This window comes from Chelonia mydas, chromosome 7, assembly GCF_015237465.2.
Source record: "Chelonia mydas isolate rCheMyd1 chromosome 7, rCheMyd1.pri.v2, whole genome shotgun sequence".
In the NCBI taxonomy this organism is placed as follows: Eukaryota; Metazoa; Chordata; order Testudines; family Cheloniidae; genus Chelonia; species Chelonia mydas.
Genome location: NC_057853.1, coordinates 57,573,708 through 57,599,211, shown reverse-complemented (window position 1 = coordinate 57,599,211; position 25,504 = coordinate 57,573,708). Strand labels below are relative to the sequence as shown.

Below are 25,504 nucleotides of genomic sequence, written 5' to 3'. Positions count from 1 at the left end.
CTGGCAGTCCTGCTTAATGGTTAGAACTAGGCTGAGGGCACAGGAAACTGGAGCCAACAGTCCAAGCCAGAGTCAGGAACCAGCCCTAGGAGTCAGAGCTGGAATCAGGAACCAAGAGCAGGGCTGAGGCGGGACCAGCGCAAGGTTGTGCTAGAGCAATCACTGCCGCAGGCGGAAGCACTGAGCAGCCAATGATCTCCTGCAGCTGCCAAACTCGGCCATCAGGCAGGCTGGCCAGTCCTACTGCAACTCATCTGAGCTCCTTGATCTACCTGCAGGGCTAGCTCTCAAGCCCAGATAAAGGGCCCAATCCTGACATTCCTCAGCCAGGCACCAACACCTCCTGCTGCTCCCTTTCAGTGCAGTGTCCTGCCTGAGGACCTCTTGTTTATCCCACCAGCCAGTAAAGAGGAGGACCAGGCTCCTGATGCTTTTAGCAGTGGAAGGGGGCACTCTTCCTCTTATTACGGCTGACCATCCATAACCAACCTGCTGGGCCGATGGCCAGCCATAAGTCTCTGTGAGCTCACAGTTGCATCTCCAGTTTGTGGGCTGCTGGCACAGCTCAGGCCTGGGTGAAGCTGCTGATTCAGCTTGCTGGGTGGATATAAAGGGCTAGGGTACTACTGGACCACACTGCCCAGCCCAGGGAGACAGCACTGGAGTCCTCAGGTCCGTCCTGCCAGGTCCCAAAGTCAGTGCATCAGTCAGAGCTTCCCTCAGCCTCATTTGAGTGAGAAGGAAGCCGCAAGACTGCTTCTCTGGCCTGGTCCACGGTGGAGCCCTGCAAGCACAGTTTTCTTCAGCATGGCTCAAACAGAACCCGGGGAGAGCACAGTGTATAACACCCATCCTCCACCAACACGGCGGCCCTGGGGAGCAGCAGGGTCAGTGCCATCGCTCCTCCTCAGCATCTCCGCTCTGCTCCCTCTTATAAGAAACCTCTAACCCTGCCCCCCCACGGAGGGAGGAGAGGGTTTTCTTCTCCAGTTGGGGCCTTTCCCTATCCTTCCCTTCCCCTCCAGGGCTTATGGCTTCTCTGTTCAGTAGCTCCCCCTACCATTGGCCAAATGAGCCACAGCGGCTAGCACAGCCCCTACAGTGACCACCTTTGTCGGATGGAAATAAGGGAAAACCACATGAAAGGTAAGGGACAGCTTTGTTTTAAGGGGCATTTTAGGGCAATACCACTTCCCGTAGCACAGCAGATATTTTTCTCATGTGTGTACATTTCTGCTGCCCTCAAGCATATAGTACAGTCATCGTAAGCTTCAATGTAATGCTTAAAATGGTACTTAATACATTTCAACATGGCTTAAAATAAGGGCCAGGCGGTCACCCTAAGGGATGGTTCAGTAAAACATGGGATAGGTGGTCACCCTAATGACCCTCCGTGCCTGACACTTGCTCAGTCATTACAGGGGGAGGACCCCATGTGACGGGATGGACTACATCTGGAGGCCCCCTGCTGGAGACCTCGGTACCCTGCAAGAGGTCCTCCAAGCTGCCTAGAGTGGCTGTGTGGGAAGCAGCCAATCAGGACCCAGTAGGCTAGTATAAGAAGAGCTGCAGGGCTAGACTAAGATCAGTTTTTCCCTGGATCTGGAGGAGGGTGTTTGAGGGAACCAGACCAGACCAGACCAGACCAGACCAGACCAGACCAGACCAGACCAGACCAGACCAGAGGCCAAGGGGAACTTGGCACTATCCAGTGGTCCCAACCTGTGCTCTTCATAGAGGAAGTTGAGTTGAGAGGGACTTTGGGACCACAAACCCCCACTCCAAGGGGAGCTGGGCTTCTGGGCATAGAACAAAGAGCTGGGAAGGGGCTAAGAGAATAACTGACAGCTGGTAACAGTAATAGGTTCTTAACTTCTATGCCAAGCAGCCCCTAGAGGAGAATGTGATACACTTAGCCAAGGTGTTATGAGTACATTACAGGCACCGATGTTGCTGACAGCTGGTATTGCAAGGCTCATGGAGAGGGGATTCCGGCTGCCAGGATTCCTTTCCCCATAGGTTTCCCCTCCCCTCAGTGGTCACTGGCTGGCAACCCTTTGCCTGCCATCACAGCAATATAAGCACCATCATTTTCACTGCTGTTAAGAACATAAAAACGGCCATACTGGGTCAGACCAAACATCCATCTAGCCCAGTATCCTGTCTTCCAACAGTGACCAATGCCAGGTGCCCCAGAGGGAATAAACAGGTCATCATCAAGTAATCCATTCCCTGTCACTCATTCCCAGCTTCTGCCAAACAGGGGCTAGAGACACCATCCCTGCCCATCCTGGCTAATAACCACTGATAGACCTATCCTCCATGAATTTATGTAGTTTGTTTGTTTTTTTATTTTTTTTTTGAGCCCTGTTACAATCTTGGCCTTCACAACATCCTCTAGCAAAGAGTTCCACAGGTTGACTGACTGTGTGAAGAAATACTTCCTTTTGTTTGTTTTAAACCTGCTGCCTATTAATGTCATTTGGTAACTCCTAGTTCTTGTGTTATGGAGGAGTAAATAACACTTCCTGATTTACTTTCTCCACGCCAGTCATGATTTTATAGACCTCAATCATATCCCCCCTTAGTCATCTCTTTTCCAAGCTGAAAAGTCCCTGTCTTTTTAATCTGTTCTCATAAGGCAGCCGTTCTATATCCCTAATAATTTTTGTTGCCCTTTCCTGAACCTTTTCCAATTCTAATATATCTTTTTTGAGATGGGGCCACCAGATCTGCATGCAGTATTCAAGATGTGGGCATACCATGGGTTTATATAGAGGCAATATGATATTTTCTGCCTTAGTATCTATCCCTTTCTTAATGATTCCCAACATTCTGTTTGCTTTTTTTTTGACTGCTGCTGCACATTAAGTGGATGTTTTCAGAGAACTATCCACAAGGACTCCAAGATCTTTCTTGAGTGGTAATAGCTGATTTACACCTCTCACACCTCCTTGCCATGTGTGCTCAGAATTAACCTGCTGAGAGTATAAACAAAAGATGCAGTTGATGCCAGTTGTGCTGGTGGCTTTGGGCCGTGGAGATGGACTCAGACCCTTTTCACGTAGGCCATTGACCAGTTCAGTCTGTTGCAGGATGAAGATTTAGCTAGTTGCTATTTTGTGGTTCTTCAGAGCATCGAGATATTTAAAGTCCAGCAGATTTGACTAGCGTGTGTTGGTCCTCTTCTTCCGTATAAACATCTGCTTAATAATCCCTTTTAGGAAGAGATTAGTGCTTTGTTGGTGGGATCTGGGAAAGTAACTGATAACATCCTGCTTCCTAAATGCATGCGGTAAGAATTATTTATGCTTCAATGAGACAAGGCTGCTTTTAAATTTGATTCCCAGAACGGCACCTACATTTGCACACTGAAAGGGGTTAAGTGAACAGAGGAAGAGTTTGCAAGGCAGAACTGATGTTAGATTAGAATCATTCACCCTTTAGGGGAGAGGTTTGTGTTGTGATCTGTCACTGACTGGAGTTTTGAACAGAGCTGTCTGGCTGGTCATTTCATGGAAAAATACTGATTTGTCAGAACTGAAACTCTTCATGGAAACAGGTAAAGTCTGACAAATTTCCTGACACAAAGAAATGGTAACTTTTTTTTTTAATGTGTTGGAATGGCTCCCTTTGACATTCTCTTTTTTAGAAAAAGTTTTGGGATTTTGGTTCAAAATGATTTTTTCTATCTCAAAATTCAACTTAATTTATTCTATCAAAGTTTTTTTTAAAAAAAAGAAGGTCAAAATCAAACACAATGTTTCAAAATTATCTAAACAAAATATTTTGATTGACCAAACCAACTTCTTTCCTTCCCCCCCCGCCAACCAAATTTTTTTTTCTTCAGTTTGTTGGCCTGCAAAAGTTTGAGATCTTGACTTTGTCCCAGTTCAGGGTGGGAAAAAATGTTCCGAATATCAAATTTCTCAAAGGATGTGAAAAATTATTTTTGCCTGGTTCTAGTCTTGACTGTGGCCTGTCGGGATGGGGCACTGAAAATCTTGAGTCAATGTTGAACTCCTTACTTGATCAAAACTCCCGCTGGAGTCAGTGTAGTCCTTTGGCTGCTGGGATTGGGAGTAAGGACTCCTGGATGTCTTTCTGGCTCTGCCATCCATTTGCTCCATAGCCCTAGGCATCAGTACCCCCCGCCCCAACCCCCACACATGTACAATAGGGATGATAATACACGTATGCATCTGAAGAAGTGGTGTTTTACCCACGGAAGTTTATGCCCAAATAAATCTGTTAGTCTTTAAGGTGCCACCAGACTCCTTGTTGTTTTTGTGGATACAGACTAACATGGCTACCCCCTGATACCATACACTTATCAGTGTCACAGGGTGTGCTGAGAGGGAAGGAATGTTTGTAAAGTGCTTGGATGAAAGGCACTAGGAAAGGGCAAAAGATAAGTGACCCAAGGGTGGGGTGTCACTGCCCGCTGTGACACACCAGTCCCTTTGTGATATCTATCTGGAGTGCTGCCTGTATTGCAGGCTTGGAGGCAGGTGCTATAGCAGAGGTGGGCAAACTATGGCCCGTGGGCCACATCTGGCCTGCGGGACTGTCCTGCCAGGCCCCTGAGCTCCTGGCCCGGGAGGCTAGTCCCCAGCCCCTCCCGTGCTGTTCCCCCTCCCCTGCAGCAACATTGCAGGCGGGCACCGGGGCTGCGAGCTCCTGCTGCTCTGAGCGGCATGGTAAGGGGGCGGCAGTGGCGTGCAGCAGTGAGAAGGTTAGGTTGGGGGTTCCAGGGGGCAGTTAGGGGCAGGGGGGTCCTGGGAGGCAGTCAGGGGACAGGGAGCAGGGGGCGGTTGGATGGGGCGGAGGTTCTGGGGTGGTCAGGGGTCAGGAAATGGGGGGTTGGATAGGGCGTGGGAATCCTGGGGGGCCTGTCAGGGGCCAGGGGTGTGGATAGGGGTTGGGGCAGTTAGGGGACAGGGAGCAGGGGGGGTTGGATGGGTCAGGGATTCTGAGGGGGACAGTCAGGGGGCGGGAAGTGGGAGGAGGCAGGGGCCAGGCTGCTTGGGGGGCACAGCCTTCCCTACCCAGCCCTCCATACAGTTTTGCACCCTGATGTGGCCCTTGGGCCAAAAAGTTTGCCCACCCCTGTGCTATAGGCATAGAATCATAGAAGTTTAGGGTTGGAAGAGACCTCAGGAGGTCATCTAGTCCAACCCCCTGCTCAAAGCAGGACCAACACCAACTAAATCAGGGGTCTCAAACATGCGACCGGCAGAGTTATTTCCTGCAGCCCACTATAGGGGCCAACTCCACCGGCAGCCAAGTTCCCCCCACCCCCCAGAGTGCGCTGTGTCCCCGCTTTTGGCGGCACTTAGGACTTTCCAGGAGGGAGGGGGAGGAGCAGATAAGAGGTGGGGCCAGGGTGAGGATTTGGGGAAGGGGTTGGATAGGGGCAGAGACGGGATGGAGTTGGGGCAGGGACTTTGGGGAAGGGGTTGGAATGGGGACGGAAAAGGGGTGGGAACAAGTAGGGGAGGGGAGGAGCCTCATGAAAGGGGTGGAGTGGGGGTGGGGCCGGTGGCAGTGGGGGGGGGGAGGCTTTAATCAAAGTAATACTAAAAGTAAATGGGTGTTTTGTTTGAGTGAGGTGCATTACTGAGTGTTTATATTTTATTAAAGCCCCTCTTCGCATTACAGTTTTAAAAAAGTTAATACATTGACTTTTAATAGCATACTATATTAGTTTTCTTTTTTTTTTTTCATTTTTGACTATACTTTTGTATCATTGTATGAAAAGGTTTCAGTGATGTGGCCCTTGGGCCAATGTACTAGTCCTCATGTGGCCCTCGTGGTGACTTGAGTTTGAGATCCCTGAACTAAATCATCCCAGCCAGGACTTTGTCAAGCCGGGGCCTTAAAAACCTCTCAGGATGGTGATTCCACCACCTCCCTAGGTAACCCATTCCAGTGCTTCACCACCCTCCAAGTGAAATAGTTTTTTCTAATATCCAACCTAGACCTCCCCCACTGCAACTTGAGACCATTACTCCTTGTTCTGTCATCTGCCACCACTGAGAACAGCCAAGCTCCATCCTCTTTGGACCCCTCCTTCAGGTAGTTGAAGGCTGCTATCAAATCCCCCCTCACTCTTCTCTTCTGCAGACTAAACAAGCCCAGTTCCCTCAGCCTCTCCTCATAAGTCATATTCTCCAGCCTCCTAATCATTTTCGTTGCCCTCCGCTGGACTCTCTCCAATTTGTCCACATACTTTCTGAAGTGGGGCCCCAAAACTGGACACAATACTCCAGATATGGCCTCACCAGTGCCAAATAGAGGGGAATAATCACTTCCCTTGATTCGCTGGCAGTGCTCCTACTAATGCAGCCCAATATGCCGTTAGCCTTCTTGGCAACAAGGGCACACTGTTGACTCATATCCAGCTTCTCATCCACTGTAATCCCCAGGTCCTTTTCTGCAGAACTGCCACTTAGCCATTCAGTCCCCAGCCAGTAGCAGTGTGTGGGATTCTTCCATCCTAAATGCAGGACTCTGCACTTGTCCTTGAACCTCATCAGAATTCTTTTCGCCCAATCCTCCAATTTGTCTAGGTCACTCTGGACCTTATCCCTACCCTCCAGCATATCTACCTCTCCCCACAGTTCAGTGAACTTGCTGAAGGTACAATCCATCCCATCATCCAGATCATCATGAAGATGTTGAACAAAACTGGCCACAAGACTGACTCCTGGGGCACTCTGCTTGATACCGGCTGCCAACTAGACATTGAGTTGTTGATCACTACCCGTTGAGTCTGACAATCTAGCCAGCTGTCTTTCCACCTTAAAGTCCATTCATTCAATACATACTTTTTTAACTTGCTGGCAAGAATATTGTGGGAGACTGTATCAAAAGCATGCCAAGTGATGGACTCTGGAGGCTCCAGCCCTTGGTGGAGTCCCACTAAAAACTCTCATCTCCTCCAGGAATGTGTGCAAATATACAATCAGCCTTAGAAGTTAACCTAGAAAAGTGGTTCTCAACCTGTTCACCATTGTGGACCACATATGCAGCTCCCTGTGTTGTTGTGGGCTGCATCCACACACATATATATATACTACCTGTGTGGCCATGAGGATGTCACATGGGCTGCAGCTGTGTGCTGATTGGGCTGGAAGTGGCCCATGTGTTGAGAATCACTGCCCTAGAATTTCCAAAGTTTGTTTCTAGTAGAGAGTCCAAAAGATGGAGACAGGACTGCTGCTTCAGGCTTCTTGGGCTAGACGATCCTTTTCCCACCATCTCAGCTGTGAGACAGCTGGATCCACCATCTGAGAATTCTTGATTTGTCCATTCCCGTCTCATGCCTGGATGTCTTCCCCATTGCTGAGATTCTTATATCTCAGGACTATGCTACTTGCTCCTCTCCCCTGCTTGGCTCTTCTACCTCCAAACTGTTGTTCTGGAAGTTCTGCCTGTCATTCTGTGGAGGGCCCCTTCGATGTAGATCACATCTGTAGTGGTCAATTTTTGCCACACATTCATTGCTTTGCACCACCTGCAATATTTGCAGCCCCTGCAGCATCTGTGCATTGCTTTGACCTTGACTTCTCTAGTGTAACTACATAGCAACACGTGTAGTTTAAAATAATAATAATAACTCTACCAAAACCAGGCATTCCACTGCACAGGCTTCTCCCCCTGGGGAGAGGCTGAGAGGACAAACCGCAGGTGGGAGATGTGTAGAAATGTTTCTTAAGGCAAGTGGGGAAGGTGCTCAGATGGTTGGTGATTGCGGGATAAGAACTTCTATAGAATAGAGTAAGGGTGAACATGTAGTTCTCAACCTCACAGGGGAGTGCTGGGAATGAATGTTTCCAAAGTGCCTGGATAAAAGGAGGTAGAGGAGTGCTAGGTACTGATGTCAGTGCCCCATGTCACTGGGAGCTGTGGTGAACCAGATGTAGCCATCTTGCCTTCCACCACAGCCCACTCTATTATTTGTATTGTCGTATCACCTCAAAGCTCCCATCATGAATGAAGACCCCATTTTGCTAGGCATTGTACAAAAACAGAACAGAAAGACAGTCCCTGCCCCCCAAAACTGAGGGTTTAACAGCAAAGACAGTATTTCTTTGAGCTATTTTTCTTCGTCAACTGTTGTGCAAACACATTATTGTCTGCAAGCCATTACTGTCTGGCTAAGGGAAAGTGGTTGATATTGTATGAGCTGAGTGTAACCTTGTTATGGGTTGAGTTAAAACCCTATTGAGATGGATAGGTATGAACTCACCCTTCAGTTAACATAACTGTAAGCATAAGCCCGCACCTAAGACAAAAGATATGTCAACCTGCCGAGGGCTTTGGGTGGAGTATTGTTTGGGATAGGTAGGAGGGGAAGAGAGATCACACAGACAAGACCAGAGGGAGAAGCAACAAATGCAAGCAGGGACCTGTAAGCACAGTGGGGAGAGACAGCTTTTGGGTCTAGTGTTAGTGAAAGAGGCTTGGAAGCTGGAAGAAACTGCTCATTCCATTCTTGGTTCCTTCTGCATTTGGAGACACAGGACTTCGTACATTCCTTGTAAATTAACAAGACTGCATCAAAGAAAATACCAAACTCCATATATTTCTCCTTCCTCCTGGAATGTCCCCAGGGCTCCCAACTTTGACTAGCCACTCATAAAAAAGGGGCAACACTATTTTAAAATATTTGCACTTGGTATTTCTAGAGCCTTCTTCACCCAGGAACCTCCAAGCATTGCACAAACACTAGAATACGTTTGACATAATACAAGTGACATAAGCCTTGCAAAACTCTTCCCAGGCAGGTAATTATAACTATCCTGCTATTAAAAATGGAGAAACTCAGGCACAGAAGGTTAAGTGAGTTCCTGCCAAGATCACACAATAAGCGAAAGGCTGAACTGTAAAGGGAACCTTGTGGCTGTCTCCTGTTGTAACCATTAGACAACACTCCTTTTCACTCTCCGGGTATGTCTACATTGCAGTCCTGGGGTGTGATGTCAGCTCGTGCAGACATACCCCTGCCAGCTTTAATCTAACTAGCTCCAGTCTAGAGCAGTGAAGCTGTGGCAGCATGGGCTGTCCAAGACTGCCCAGAACCCTGGATAACTATTTGTGGGACTAGTCCATGCCCTGCCACAGCTTCACTGCTCTGACACCAGAGATACCTAGCTTAGGTGTGTGTACTCAAGCCGCAATACAGCATCTTGCGGTGACACTTTAATTTCATAGTTTCTTTTATGGTGCTAAAAGGCTGAATGTGGAGCCGGCTAGCTACTGAACATTCTGCAGTGGGCCCAGTAGGAAATCCTTCTCTGAAGATGGTGCTGGCAGGAAAGGATCAACTCCCCTCTCCTCCTCTTCCCCCCTTACCCCCACCCCACCCCAACCTAACCTGACAGCTGGGCTCTGAACACTAACTTCCTCGACAGTACAGCAGAGGCCTCGGTATTCATGATCTTGCAATAACCAAGGACAAAGCTGATGGAAGCTGGGTCCTGACCCATGGCATGTTGAATTCACTCCTGCTCAGCGCCAAAAAAAAAAAAAAAAAAAGAGAAGATGCAAAAATATTCTGTTATTGATTTTTTTTCTTGCTAAAAAAACAGGAATAATGTATCGAACCTGTCATCTGAAGGTGAAACGCAGCAGAACCTGCTGTCTATTGGAATGGATTATCATAAATAATCCATCATGACATAACCCAGTAGCTAGTATCCCCCTTCCTGTGCTTGCTTAACACATAATATTCACTTGCTTTATTTATCATTGAGTGACTAGTGTTCGATACCTGGCAGGAGCTTGCAGCACTGCCCCCTGACATGGAGGGAATAGGGTATTACCTCATCGCACTCAGCCAATGGTATCTGCGTGGGTTAGAGATGGCTAGAGTGAATGCTGTTTGTTCAAAATAGGGCCAACAGCAGCTTTTGCAAAACTCTATTAGCAGTTTCCTTGTTGGAGGGAGAGGAAGTCAGTTCCTGGTAAGAGGAGGGGCACAGAATAGAGGACAGACAGATCCCGAGGGCTGGATTATTATTATGGGGTACTGTGGTAGCTCCTGAGATCCCCAGTCATGGAGCAGCACACATGGTGTTAGGTGCTGTACAACCCCAAACCAAAAAGATGCTCCCTGCCCCAAAGAGCTTGTTATCTAGGAGTAGGACAAGAGCCAGCAGATTAAACAGAGACAGCAGGGAGTGCGAGGGAACAGTGGACAAGGGATGGGATTCTTCTCCGATTCTGCTCTGTCCCAAAGAAGCTGGCTGTTTCTGCTAAATGATCAGTGTCAAAATGGCTACTATTGCCTTAAATTGTCATAATTAGGTTTGAGTTAAACCCCTTATCATAAATGGGGCAGTTCACACTTCTTGGAGCTATTGTCTGGCTGAGCTGAAACACACAACCTGTACGTTTCTAGTGGCAACATCAGTTGAGAGGAAGGATGGTCCAGTGGTTAGAGCACTAGCCTGGGACTCAGGGAAACCTGGGTTCAGTTCCTTGCACTGTCCCAGACTTCCTGTGTGATCTTGAAGAGTCACTTAGCCTCTCAGTGCCTCAGCTCCTCATCTGTATATAGTAATAGCCCTTCCCTACCTAAGGGTTTGTCTTCACAGCAGAGTGAACTCCTAACTCTCCTTCCTGTCCACACACACAACCCTCTCACCTAAGTGTGAAGGGGCTATAGGCTAAAGTGCAAGTGCTGCTTTCGCTCTGGCTGGTAACCCGCCGACTTTGCAGTGAGGACGCAGGGTATATAAGTGTTGGTAGTCCTCCAGTGCCTTCCCACAATTCTCCCTGGTGCCCACAGGGACAGAGAAGTTCTCCCACACATCAATGGGAAGGAATCAGAGTGGCTCAGCTCACGGCAGTGCTAAGATCCTTGGGATGTGCCCCCAGATGTCTTAGTGCCACACACACGGCAGCTCAGCAGCAGTGAGGATGCAGTCACTCGGGCTTTGCACAGTGGCTGCTTACCCCTGGGTGCTGATCACCCCAAGCTAACTACAGAATAAAAGGCTGGGGGATTTCAAAGGAACCTAAGTGAGTTAGGTGCCAAGATCTCATTGCAATTCAAGGGGAACTGGATGCATGACTTGCTTAGGTGCCTTTGAAAATCCCCTAGCCTTTTATTCTGCAGAGTTAACTTGGGGTGATCAGCACCCAGGGGTAAGACATGACTGGAGCCTGCACAGCTTGATCCCCCTGTAACTGAGAGATGAATCAGGCTCTGTAAATTTATTTCATTTACTGGGGAAGTCAGCAGTGGGGTCCCCAGATCCCATGTGAGATGGTAACAGAGAAACTAACATGCTGCTTCAGTGGTGACTCAGCAAATTCTTCCCTTGCTCTGGCGCTCCAGGTGCCGTGAATTCCTGAACTTGATTTCAGGAGCCTCTGGATAAATAGTCATTCTGTCCTGACTTTTCCATGCTGCTAGAGAGAGCAGAGCACATCTCTACCCCATTGGCTGTAGGGGGAAGGTCCTCCAGGAAAGAGCATCTGCTGGATGATTTTACTTCTTGTAGGGTCTGGATTCTCAGTGGTGATTAGGGTAATGCATTTGAAGGCTTGTACCTTGCAGCTAAGGTTGAAGCCCCATCTCTGCATTCTTACTAGTGCTAAAGGTGGAGTTTTGCCTCCCTGGGGACCAATGTGCCTGATTCTCCCCTGCCCCCCAGCTTGTACCTTGTGCACTCTCTCTTTGCACAGGTATAAATGACATACTGTCAAACCAGCATTTGCACATCTGTTTTCCGCCCTCTTTCCCTGCCTTCAGTAGCATTTGTATAATATCACTATCCAAGCATCTGTGTGTATATTTCAGATCCTTTCTCTTTCTCTCTCATATTAAACTGGAAGCATTCTCTGTTTTCGTAAGTGTTTTTTTTTCACATTCTCACAGCTTGCCTCTTGTGTTCTATCCTTCTGGGCAAAGAGCAAACAGGTCCTTTAGATCCTTTTGTTTTGGGTGAAGAAGACACAAAACAAGGTGGAAAGGGTAAAATCTCTAGGAGAGAGCAAAGTCTGTGTATTCCTGGATCTGTAACAATCTGTGCTGAATGAAAAATCGCTACCTGTCTCTATAAACTACAGTCAGTTATGTAACTAGTCTGACTAATTGAATAACTTTGTACACCACAGTGATCTTTGCTCACTACAGACTGGGTCCATATTTAAACAGATGACCCTGATGTACCTCACTTCCATTCACTTCAGGCATCCAGTCCCCTCTTAGTAATTTCTTTGTGTTTGTGGTCTTCCAAGATGATAAATTCTCTTAAATTTGCTTTGGGGAAGTGCATCTGGGCTTCCACACTGAGTGGAGATGAAAACAGATGTTCGCAACATCTCAGCGATCAAATCCAAACACAAATACAGATGTGTAGATTGGAGTTTCCAGCCTCCTGAAATCTAATCTGAAGGAAACGCAATAGTTTATGTAAAGGTTTAAGAGTTTTCTATAATGTTCATGTCTTATATATTGTGTGAAATCTTTTCTTTAAGTCTTTCAAAGGTAGGCTACAACCAAACAGTTGAAAATATCACTTGTTCATTGAATCATCTCCCCTTATGGCTCTCAGCTTAAACAAAGACCACCTTACAAATAATGCACTAAACCAAATACTCCAGTAATACTAGACCAGAGTGCTGAAGGCCAGGAGATCTTAATGAAAATCAATTTTAATGAGTTTATTGATTCAAGCTAACTGTCTATGAAATTGTAGAAGATGACACTTTCAATTGATATTGCATGGCATTGATTTGATTGATTCCAATGTCCTCAATTTAAATAGGTTCCCATTGATTGCATAGAACCTATATGGGAGCAGGTGGGTGCTCTGTGATGAACAAAGCCAGGGAGCTGGGGAGTGGGGCCTTCTACTGAAGGGGCTGCATCATGCCAGTTGTGGGGTGTGTGTGCACTTGGCCACTAACAATAGGTGTGAGGCCGAAACAGGTGTGCTGGAACAGGGGTGGGGGTTCAGGGACTATGACCCCATCATTTTTTACTGGCTTTAAGGGCAAGCAATGTGGGGGAGGGGCAGAGAGGAGTGAGCAGGGCCCAAGGTCTTGGGGAGGTGACCCCCCACTTTTAGGGACTTTCCATCTCCCCTAGGCCCAACAACACACGTCATGTACCACAGGCCATCACACAGCTGACTGAGTGGCAGCCTTCAGTCACACCTCACTCTCAGCCTCGCTGGCTCCTCTCTGAGGGCCTAGATGCAAAAGCCTCCATATGCCAGTGCCACTTCTAGTCCCGGGAGCCTTGTCAAGCCTTGTACCTTTAAGGTCCCTCCTTCAGTGCTGTCACGGAGCTAACATGCTGGATAGCTGGGTCAGCTCTGGTATGGCTATGGGGCACGTCTGCTTGGGTCAATGGCCCATTGCAGGCTCTGCAGACCACAAAGTAGCTGTGGCTCCAGCTCACTGCAGACAGCATTGGGTTTGTGTTTCAGCAACCTCTGCATCTTGCAATTGGATTCTGATCTGTTTCCTAGAGAAGCTTAAATCCTCTCTCTCGGTTACTGTGCAGATTTTTTGCATATGGCTACTTTAATTACATTGTTAATGAAAATGTGAAGAGCAAAACCTAATTAATTGGGGCTACTTAAGGAATTTATTGTATTTAGAACTCCAGAGCATGTTAAAGTATTTGCTGAGTCAGCTTGAGGAAGCTATAAAGAACCACACAGTCTCACTACTTCAGTTACCTTCTCCCTTATGCTCTGGTGGTCACTCCTCTAGAAAGGCAAACACAACACCATTAAGAACACTATTGAATTGATTGAGGATATATTGGATTGATCGTGGAGTCAGGGATCTTAAATACTGCTGCTCCAAAGAAAGGTGACAACTCCCCTGAATCAATTGTGCGGTGATGTCCATGCAGGAAAGTTTTTCCTTGCTGACCTATATGGCGATCACTTTATTCTGTAAAGCATGAGATGTTATTCCCACTACCTTAGCTGTGTAGCCCTAATACATTGTTAGCTCATTTTAAAATTCTCATCCAAACAGCTTTGCCAACTTACAGATGAGGCTGCTAACCACATGAACCATTACACACCTTGCTAGTCCGCCCTCAAACATCAGATGCTTGAGGGCTGCATTTAAAATTCCTCTGGTGTAGACACAGCTAGGTCAATGGAAAAATGCTTCTGTCAATCTAGCTACTATTGTTCAGGAAGATGGTGCTTCTACACTGGTAGCAAACCCTCTTCTGTCCCTGGAGGTGCACTTACATTGCGGGATTATGCAAGCATAGGTACAGCACCATAGCTATGCCCGTGTAGTCCCTGTAGTGTAGATAGGGTCTGAGACCTGGGCTACACTATTGCAGGGGTTCGAATGAAGATACTCAACTTCAGCTACGCTATTCGCATAGCTGAGGTCGAAGAATCTTCGTTCGACTTACCTGGCCATCCTCACGGCGGCGGCTCCCCCATCAACTCCACTTACTCCTCCTGCCAAGGTGGAGTACAGGCATCAATTCAGGGATCAATTTATCGTGTCTAGATGAGACACGATAAATTGATCCCCGACAGATCGATCACTACCTGCCGAAGACGTACCCTAAGGAAATTGAAAACAAAGGTAATGTGAACAGTTGACACCTACATCCAAGTCACATGCATGTGCTGGTTAACAGAACAGTCCTCCCAAGTGCCCAAACACCCTTAACGCTTCCCTGCAGCAACTCAACTATTGAACTAATAACAAAAGGAGAGGGTAAAAAAGGGAAGATCTGACCACTCAGCACAAAATTGAGATGCTGAGAACAAAATTAATCAAGTAGCCAAAGGACATGAGAAGAAATTCTTGAATTGCCTCTATGCCAATGCTAGGAGCCTGCATAACAAACATGAGAAATTTGAATGGCTCATTTATGAGCTTAAATTTGATCCATTTGGTAAGACTGAAACCTGGTAGGATGATTCCCATGACTGGAAAGTTAAAGTCAATGATTACAAACCTATTTAGGAAGGATCAAGTTGTCAAAAGGGAAGGGGAAGTTCCAGAAGACTGGCACAATACCAACTTTTTCCCAATATTTAAAACTGGTTAAAGGGATGCCCTGGGTAATTATAGCCCTATTAATCTGACATCAATCCTGGGCAAGATAATGAAGTGGCTGATATGGGACTCAATTAATAAAGAATTAAAGGAGGATAATATAATTAATGCCAATCAACATGGGTCTATGGATGAGATTACAGGGTTGGTTGATAAAGAGAACAATGTTGGTGTAATAGACTCACGTAAGGCTTTTGACTTGGTACAGCAAGATATTTTGATTTAAAAAAAACTAGAACAATATAAATGTAACATGGCACACATTAAATGGATTAAACGCTAACTGGTAGGTCTCAACATGTGATTGTAAATGGGGAATCCACATGGAATGGGTGTGTTTCTAGTGGGGTCCCGCAGGGATCGGTTCTTGGTGTTACACTATTTAACATTTTTATTAATGAATTGGAAGAAAAGATAAAATCATGACTGATAAAGTTTGCAGATGACCCACAAATTGGGGGAGTGGTAAAGAGGACAGATCACTGATAAAGAGAGATGGGCTCAAGCAAATAATATGCATTTTAATATGGGTAAGTGTATACATCTAAGCACAAAGAATGTTGGCCATATTTACACAATACAGGATTCTATCCTGGGAAGCAGAGACTCTGGAAAAAAATTTGAGTCATGGTGGATGATCAGCTGAATATGAGCTCCCAGTGTGATGTGGCCAAAAGAGCTAATGTGCTCCTGGGACATAAACAGTGGAATCTCAAGGAGGAGGAGAGAGGTTATTTTACCTCTGAATTTGGCAATGGTATGATTGCTGCAGGAATGCGGTGTGCAGTTCTGGTGTCCATAAATTGGAGAGGGGTCAGAGAAGAGCCTCGAGAATGATTAAAAGATTAGAAAACTTAGACTCAAGGAGCTCAATCACTATTAAGCAATCTATTTAGTTTAACAAAGAGAAGGGGAAGATCAAGCAGTTCCCCTGGAGTTTTAAACTACAAATGTCAGCTTAGTCCTTGATGAAATGTGTGTCCCTGGTAAAGCCAAAGGGTTTCTTCAACCATCTGAATTCTTTAGAGACCTTTTGCAAAGTCGACTTAATTCAGTGAGAACTAACTCTTGCTGATCGTACACATGTGTGATCTGGTTCCTCCATTTCATAAACAATGAGGGGGGAAAAGGAAAAAAGTTAGTATTTCTTTTGTAAATATCCACCAGAGGGAGCTAGAGGGTACTTTGATGTCCAGCAGGCATGATAAGAGGATGGGGTAGTTAATGTAGACAGGGGAGCTAGTGGTGGTTAAGGATTCTTCGAAACGTTACACATTCACATCCCATCCTTTATGAAGCCCAGAAATGAATATAAATCTGGTGAGATGGGCAGCCCATCCTCCCCCAACTATATCTGAGGCTGGGATTTTGTGGCTATTTGAAGTGGATTCTGTCTGAAAGGAGCTTTTATCCTTTCTGGATATGTGAAAAGAATAAAAATCAGTGAGGATAGTGAAGCTCACCTTCCAAACCGCTCTGGAAACACAATCTCCCATGGTGTTTTCCTGGAAGGCTTTTGCTGTGTACTAGACACTTCAAGGGATAATGAAACCACAGGGTCTTCCCCTTGCAAAACTGGGGACTGAGCAGATTGCAGAATGGCAGCCTGCTGGGCCACTGTACATGAGACGAGCAGGTTCCTGGGCCAGTGGAAAAGCTCCCCATTGCTACATGAGTGGGGGATGCTGTCAATCACAGAGCTTTCCAGGAAAGGATAATGAGGAAACCCCTCAGCTCGTGACCCTGCAGAGCAGAGTCCGGGCAGAACTGCTGTTGGGTAAGCCTGCTAAAAGTGCTGTTGCTCTATACTTCCAGTGATAAGCTACAGGCAGTGGCCCGGCTACTGGGTGGAGCCAGTGACAGGCTTTACCATGGAGAACAACATGTTCATTAACCGTGGATTACACTGAGGAATTGCAAGAAAAAAATAGAGAAGGCCAGGACCTGCTGTGCTGAGATTCAGAGCCCTTCCTGGCCAATCACCTACTAGTCACATAGAAGAAGGTGCCGTGCAGCTTGCAGGGCCATGTACAAAGCGACCAACAAAATTTTGGCCACCTTCACTTCCTCTTTTCTCTGGAGGTGGCGTCCAGCCAGTCCCACGCCATGTGGCATCATGGTAGAGGCAGCAGCAAGTGGCCCAGAGAGCCACATGTGGTTACAGCAGAGGCAGATGCTTTACTACAAACAATTGAAACATGGCAAGAGTAGTCAGCATCGATTCTGTGAGAGCTACAGTCTCAATGCTAAGTGCCTCCTCACTCCAGAGTGACCGTGATCTTCTGAGATCCAGTGCGGCACATCAGCCAAATAAGGCAGGGAGGAGGTCAGAAGTTACCTCATGGCATCTTTGCTCTGATCTCATGGCCAAGGACACAGTCTGTGGCTGATTAACTGCTACCTTCAGTAGCCAGTAGGATCACACACAGACGTCTCTGCTGAAATAGCCTGTAGTGGTTTCCTGTCAGAGCGCCCGTGCACCTGGGAATGCGAGGAAAGGCACAGTTGTCTGTTAGAATGCTTCCTCTTCCGCCTGGCTGGCCACCATCTTGTGTGCACCCAGGCCACCTCGGGAAACTTGTGTGACAGCACAGCTCATCCTCTAGAGGACAAGACTGGTTGGGTACATGGTAACTGAACAGGAAACACATAAAACTGCATGGCCTCTGGTATTTGCAGTGTTGTCGTAGCTGTGTCAATCCCAGGATATCAGAGAGACTAGATGGGGGAGGTCATATCTTTTTATTGGACCACCGTCTGTTGGTGAGAGAGACAAGCTTTTGAGTCACTATGGCGATGCGTGACTCTTGCCTTTGGGGAGGCTGGGTGCGAGCACTGGATGCTCCCTAGAAGTGGGGTGGCCATGCCCCCTGCTCCACCCTGAGGCCTCTTTCCCTGGAAGCCTCACCCATGCTCAGCCTCTTTCCCTGGAAGCCTGCCCCACTTGGCCTCCTCCCCTCTGAGGCCCTGCCCATGCTCTGCTCCCTCCTGCAAGGGCATCCCCCTCATTCACCATTTGTGTCTCTTCACTAGAGTCCTGAGCAGATACAAAATTTATATTCACGGAGCTGCAGGGCTCTACTGGGAACCACAGCGGCGAAAGCAGTAGCTTGTCGGGCTGCTGCTCCCAGGAGCCAGCACCTCGTGCCAGCAGCTCCTCCGGCGTGGCTGTACTGCCACCAGCCCTGCCCTCTGGGATAGGCACTCGGCTCCCTGGAAACTGTCCCTGCTCACGCTGGTGTGCACAAGCAGCTCGCACGCTCCCAGATATGAGTCCCTGCCACACAGCGGTCTGCATCTCCTGGCCGGGACTGTGCGAGCTGCTCACACACAATAGCATGACCAGGACAGCTGCCGGTGAGCCTGGTGCCTGCCCAGTGGGCAGGTCTAGTGGCAGTACAGCCACCTGGAGGAGCAGCAACCAAATATGTTGCTGCTTTCACAGCTGCGGTTCCTGGTAAGAGCCTGGCAGCATTGCAGATATCCACATCTGCGGATATACCTTTTATATCTGCACAGGACTCTACTGGTCGCCCCCTCCCCAGAGGTCCTTACCCAGCCCACCGGGATGGAGGGATGCAAGCGGCAGGTGGGGAAGGCCATGGAGGTAGGGGAGGAGTGGGGATGGGAAGAGGGCGAGCGAGGGCAGGGCCATGGCCCCAGCGCCCTTTCAGTGGCAGCGCTTCACAGGGAGGTATGCTGCGTCATGTTTGGTGTACCCGCCGCCCATGCAAGCCACACAGCACTCTTCATGTTAGCTCAAAAGCTTGCCTCTCTCACCAACAGAAGTTGGTCTGATAAAAGAGATTCTCACCCACCTGGCCGCTGGCAGACTGGAATAGGCCACATACACTGTGCACAGTCTCAATACTCCATTCAGAAAAAGGGAGCTGCTGGGAAACACAACTGGCTCCTATAGCTGGAAAAGCACCGTGTGTACATGGGAAGGAATGGACTCAGGTTAGTACTAGGGAAGGAAAATGACATGGGTAGTGAATAATAATTGCTATTGCTCTGTTCATAAAACCGAGAGGGAGTAGAAATGGAGAAGACCCCTGGGCACCAGATTGCACTGTGCGGTATATAATGGTATCTGGTACTCCAGTCTGGTTTTAAATGGCCCGAGCTATGAGACTCCCACCAGTTCCTGTGGGGGACTGTTCCATTCTGTAGGCCTCCCTGTCCAGAAGCTTTTCCTGAGATCCAGCCTAGATTTATCTTTTAATTCCACCCCGTTCTACTTCCGTTACCCCTCTGCTTCAAATCCTTCAAAGCGTTTTATACACCTTCACTGACTGAGCCTCCCAACCCCCCAGCAGTGGAGCCAGGGTCATCACTCCTCTTTCACTGAGAAGGGAAGTGACCTGCTTCCATAAGAGATAAAGTGAGCAGTGGCGCTGACATGGAGGTGATAGCTAGTGCCTGGATGGTCCCTAGCATGTGCAATACCATTAGAACTGGTAATAGGATGTGTCTGAATAGTATCAGCTCAGGGGTAGACTCCTGAAAAGCAGGTGTTCCCTCAAGGTAAAGAGAGCTGTGCAGGAGAAGCAACCCTGCTAGGAGGATGGGCCATGGAGGGGAATATAGTGGGGGCAGGGAATCAAGGGGGCATCCCTGCCCAGGAAGCCAGACCTGAGCAGTTGGACAAATAGGCTGAATTTAGAATGTTCACTTCATACTCAAAATGGCGTCTCCTTCCGTGTTTGGTGCTTCGGTTTCATGCAGCGTGTGCTTGTGTTTCAGCCCGGTCGAAGAGCTTGGTGATGGGCGAGCAGACCGGGCTACCCTCCAGGCCATCATCCCCTAGCCCACAGGATCGAGTGCTGAAGTCTGGCTGGCTGAAGAAGCAGAGGAGCATCATGAAGAATTGGCAGCAACGGTGGTTTGTGCTGCGTGGGGACCAGCTCTTCTACTATAAGGATGAGGAGGAAACCAAACCGCAGGTAAGGCCACACTGTGATACTATGCACTGGCCCTGGTCCCAGAGGTATGAGTGTGACCAGTCTTCCATTTTGAGACCTCTCTCAGAGCCTTTTCTGGTTACTCCCAGTGCTGGGAAGGCTCAACAGCAAGAGTGATAACATAGCTAGGAGGCACTACTGGGGCTTCGCGGGGTGGTGATCGTGGATACAGAGTGCCCAGGGAATGCTGGGCAATTCCTCACTAACAAAGCAGGTCACCATGTTAGCTCCGCTCCCTGGAGGCAGCAATCTGCTGAGTACCTAATGCTCTTAGGGCCTCTGACCAGACCCAAGGCAACTGGCACAGGGCACATTGCCAGAGTGTCACTGCCCGCATGGGATGGAATGGGAGCCCAGACTAGTAAGAAGTGGCTCTGAGGGACAGACAGATTGGAGTTCCAGCTGGAGAGACCCTCCCCCCCACACACACACGAAGGGATGAGGCCAGGAGGAAAGGAACTAAGCCCCGGCAGTGGGAGGTAGGAGAAAGCACGTCCACAGAGGGGGCTGCGGTTGTAAATGGGATGGATGCTGGAGTGGGAACCAATGGAGGAGACGGACACAATGGATCTGATCTGGAACATAGGAATGGCCAGAGGCAATCCGACCTGAGGTCCTTCTAGTCTAGTAGCCTGTCTCCGGCAGTGCCCAGCACCAGCTGCTTCAGAGGAAAGTGCCAGAAACCCTGCAGTAGCAGTTGTGAGATAATCTGCCCCCCACCCCCAAATGGGTGTCACCCTGGTCTCTAACAGTTGGCTTAAGCCCTGAAGCATGAGGTTTAATATCTCTTCCAAAATTCTTATGTGTAATGATTATAACAACGGATAGTCTGGGTATCAATATACATGTCCAATTGCTTTTTGAGTTTTGCTAAATTCTTGGCCTAAGAACTTCCTGTGGCAGTAAGTCTCACAGGCTAATTCCCTGTTACATGCAAAAGTATTTCCTTTTATTCCTCCAAACTTGGGACTGTTAGAAATCCAGATCTAAACCTTCAGTCCCCCCTCAGATGTAGAGGCAGTACCACCTTCAGGATGAAGCCATGGGATGGGACTCCAGAGAGCATAGTGGCAGCCTCTGCATGGCTCACCAGCACTGCAAAGAGGCATGGGAGTCAGAAGTCTACTGCAAGTCAGACAGACCTAGTCTAGCACCCCTGGCTTTCTTACCTTGCCCGCTAACTGTTCCCAGACTTCTCAGTATTGCCTGGCAATGGAGCAGCCCTCCTACTGTATCACTAAGGTTTTTAAGTTTCCCAGGTGAATCTTTAGTTTTCTACCCTGCAGCTTTCCTGACAAGGAAGTCCAATTACATGGAATAGTGTGTTATTATTTATTATGGACTAATCTGAGCCATCTGGTTTCAATAAAAATATGCATTGATCACAGTTCAGAAACCACAGTAAATATCTGTCATCTGAATTCTCTTTAATGAAAGGGCTCCCAGCACAAGTTGTAATTGTCAAGGGGTTCCTCTGTTAAACATCTGGATCTGATGGGTCTGTTAAACAGCTGCTGATGTCTCATGAGTCTTGATTTAGAGATAATTTCACTAGTATTGTCCATATAGTCTGTATTTTTTCTGCCCTTATTTTTCATTGCTATCAATCCCTAGCCCTTCTGCGCTAACCCCTCTGTCTCTCTAGATTCTTATATGGTGCCTAGCCTCATAGTATCTGAGCATCTTCCAAGATTAAAAAGTGAATACGAAAACAGACATTCTCTCTCTTCCCACAAGTCAGGCTGGGCTGGATTTGTCCATATCTTGCAGGAACATAGGTCAGAGAAGCGGGATTTGTGTTGTGCTCTGAAATGGCTAATGTTCATCTCTCTAGGTAGCATAGGTACTTATCAGGGCCTGGTACTACATACACAATAATATTTTTATCCTCTCACTCTATGACGCAGGGGTATTAGCCTCATTATACAGCTGGGGAACTGAGGCCCAGAGAGATTAAGTGAATTGACTAAGGTCACATAGGGAGTCTGTAGCAGATCAGGGAATTGAACCTAGGTTTCCCAAATCCCAGATTAGCACCCTCACCACTGCACCACCCTTCCTGTTGGCACCCTGTCTCCTCTCTTCTGGGAGTGAATTCAATTGCAGGAGCTGGTCACTGTGAGAGCTCTGTGTCCAACACACAGGAACTTTGCTCTTGGGGCTGACAGTTTTAGAGGATGGCGGCTGTCCTGGGTGGTTCCAATCATGCAGAGAGAAACCACCTCCTCCTTAGGTAACCTTGCCCCCAGACCCATGGAGAACTTTGAAGGTGAGGCACGAAACCTGGACTATGTCCCAGCAGTAATATTTTGCATGAGAACAGGCTCTTTAGCAGTTCACTGGTTCCTGTTGTTTATTCTGTGTCTGGAATTCTAGAGCCATGGAAGTTAGGCTCCAAGGAACAATATCTATAACAGGAAATCTCTCTCCTACAGGGGCAGGCCCCTTTGGGGTCACCACCCCTCCCACTGACGCAAAACAGACTTTCACCCCACGAGACTCTCCCACTCAACACTCTAGTCTCCATCAGCTTTTGTCTGCAGACTGGCTGATGAAAAGCCATGATGGGTGAAGGTCATGCTGTCAAAGGGCCTTAAACCCACATGGATATGCCGTTGTGTAAAGAGCTGCGAACAACGCATTTATGCTTCAATTCTTTCCACCTCAATCATGCTGCTCCCTGAAAAACACAGGCTGGAATCACTTACTTCATTGTTGGGAGCTCAGAGTTTCAGGTTCTTGCTAACAGTGATATGATCTTAACTAGCTGAGGGATGGCTCCGCTGGTGTCCGTAGCCAGAGAGCGCACCAGGTGCAGTAGTAACCTTGCAAAAATTGTTCTGGCTTGACTCCATGTGTCTGGGATGAAATTCCAGATACCTTAAGGGAACAAGATGTGCTGGGAGTCTACACTACATTGTCTTAAAAAGTACTTCTATTTTCTATTTTTGGGTGCCACTTGAGTTCTTCTGGAAGGTAGTGTGTGTTGTGATTAAAGAAGGGTGCTTGTACTCAGGACTCCTGGGTTCCTGGCTCCGGTGCTGTGTCACTGTATGATCACAGCCAAGTCATTTAGGCCAGGGATTTGTAAAGATATTTAGGCATTGCTCTGCTCAGCATTGCAACCCCCCACTAAGTTTGTTTAAATACTTCTACAAACCTAGCCCTTGGGATCGTATGGCATCTTAGGAGTTGCAAAAATACCTTTCAAATCTAGACCTTACCCTTTCTGTGCATCAGTTATCCCTATTTTACAGACGAAGGAATTAATAATTGTCCACCACGGAGACTGCAATAACACATGTTACAGTATTTTGCAATCCTGGATGACTGAGGCCATGTCTACACTAGTGAGCTTACAGCGGGACAGCTGAATGAGGCACCTGTGCTGCTGTAAGATTGCTCATGTAGCTGCTCTAAGCCAACAGGAGAGCTCTCTCCTGTCGACATAATAAAACCACCTTCACGAGTGGCAGTAGCTCTGTCAGTGGCAGAAGGACTTGTGCTGACATTGCGCTTCTGTTGGTGTAACTTATGTCGCCCGGGCGTGTTATGTCGTGGCTGGGGCCAGGAGCGGGAGACGAGAGCAGGGGCCAGGAGCCAAGACCAGGGGCTGATGCCTGCAGCAGGGCTGTGGCTGGGGCCAGCGTCAGAGCAGTACTGGGAGCAGATCGGGACTGGGTGGCGCTCCCTTCCTGCCCTGTTGTGGGGGCTGGCCCGGGCCCTGCTGGGCTGGCCCGGGCCCTGCCATGCTGGCCCATGCCCTACTGCAGGCCCATGCCCTGCTGGCCCAAACCTTGCAGTTTGCAAACCACTGTCCTAGGGGATTGGGAGGCTTCATTTGTTTGGAAAGCACTTTGAGATCATGGGGCGAAAGGTGCTAGAAAAGTTCCAAGTCCTGCTAAAGACAGTTCTGGCACCCAAGTAAGATTTGGGAGCATCAGCATCTCAGACTGATTTCTTCCTGTAGTATCGGTGCTAGCCAAGTGGTGTGTGTCAGTAAATGATGTGTTTTTCCTGCTCTGCAGGCATCCGTTGCTCCTTTTTCTTTTTTCTCTTTCTCCTCTTCCTCCAGTTGTCATGGGGGAGTCTCTTCTGGAACTTGAGGGCAGGAGGCAGGTGGGTGGAAAGGGGATGGTGGATGTGGTGGCAGGTTTGGCAATGGAATTCAAAATCTCTCTCACTGTAGTTGCATCTCTGCTCTTCCAGATCCCTTGATGCTGACTTGCTTATCAGGTCACCAAACCTCTGGATTGACAAGGTCTTATCCAAATCCCCATCGTCCTCGGTGGGGGGGAAAGGCCTCCTCAGCATTATCGCTGTCCTGCTGCAGGTTGATGAAGACGCCTCCTGTGGGAGGGGACTCTCCAGCTGCCATGTTGGTTCAGGACCTAAGGACTGTCATGCCAAGGCTGGGCAAATCTCAGCCTTTCTCTTTTACGTGCAGGCATCCAGCAAACCTGGAGAGTGGCATAACCCCTTCGCCGGGGGGCTCCCGCCCACCCACGGCTCCTCTTCCGAGTTTGCAATGCTAGTGATTAACAGAGAAGGGAGCCTCGCCAAACAATCCAAGTTAATTAGGAGTTCTCCTAAAAGGAATGTTGGGGGAGTGAAAGGGAGTCCTGAGACAGCAGAGGTGGCTCATGGGAGTGTGCGTTTGTTAGGGAAGGTGGCCAGAGGCAAGGAAGAAAGGACGTCAGGGAGAGGATGGTGAGAGAAGAATGTTAAGGAACTTAAGCAGAAGAAGAGAAATAGCTGGTGGTTATTTGGAAGGGGAAGGGGGAGTGAGAGAATGACTTAATAAGCTAACTGAAGAAGGTCTACTTAATCATCTGATCTTCACTTTCCTGATTAATTGAGTTCCTTTGAAGGACAACAGATGTGTGCCGGAGACAGCTTTCCAAGGCACTCTGGTACTGCAAACTAGTGCTCAGGAAGTTCTAATTTGATATTTGCTGAACAGCTCTGGGGCTAGACTTGCCAGGGATACAGAGTAATAGATAATTAGTCACTGTGCAGATTTTCAAAGGACATATTGGGAACATGCTCAACTTCAAAATTGTATCCTGCTGGAAAACTTTGGTGGATATTTGTGTGGTGGATGCTATGTACTCGGAATAGTTCTCTTTACAAATCTCTCTTGTTACAGTATCTGCGTCGCTGCGTGTTGCTGGCCAAGCACCTTTTACTGATTGTGACAGGGTGTACCAGGCCCTTTCAGGCCTCCTGCTGAAGGCTTTCCAGTCCTACCACATCCTGCCCTTGGAAAAGGAGCAGTGAAGGTGGGTCTTCCAGGCCTGCCTAGAAAGGCTGCAGGGAAGCAGCTAATCAGAGCACAGCAGGTTCCCTTTAAAGGTACTGCAGGGCCTGAGCAGGTTAGTTGCTGGCTGGGACCAGAAGGGTGAGGAAGGACTGAAGGGCTGTGAGACTCTCCAGGTGAGGAGGCCTGGGAGAGACTCTGCTCAGGCAGG

The 25,504-nt window shown here is 48.1% G+C and overlaps 1 protein-coding gene across 2 annotated transcripts in view; it reads left to right on the top strand.

Moving 5' to 3' along the window:
* Positions 1-25,504, top strand: part of ARHGAP22 (Rho GTPase activating protein 22) — a 233,645-nt gene that overhangs the window by 6,757 nt on the left and 201,384 nt on the right. For both annotated transcript variants that reach the window (XM_037904172.2, XM_043552188.1), the window contains exon 2: positions 19,816-20,015. In XM_037904172.2, the coding sequence (XP_037760100.1) occupies positions 19,816-20,015 (200 nt within the window). The remainder of the gene's footprint in view (positions 1-19,815; positions 20,016-25,504) is intronic.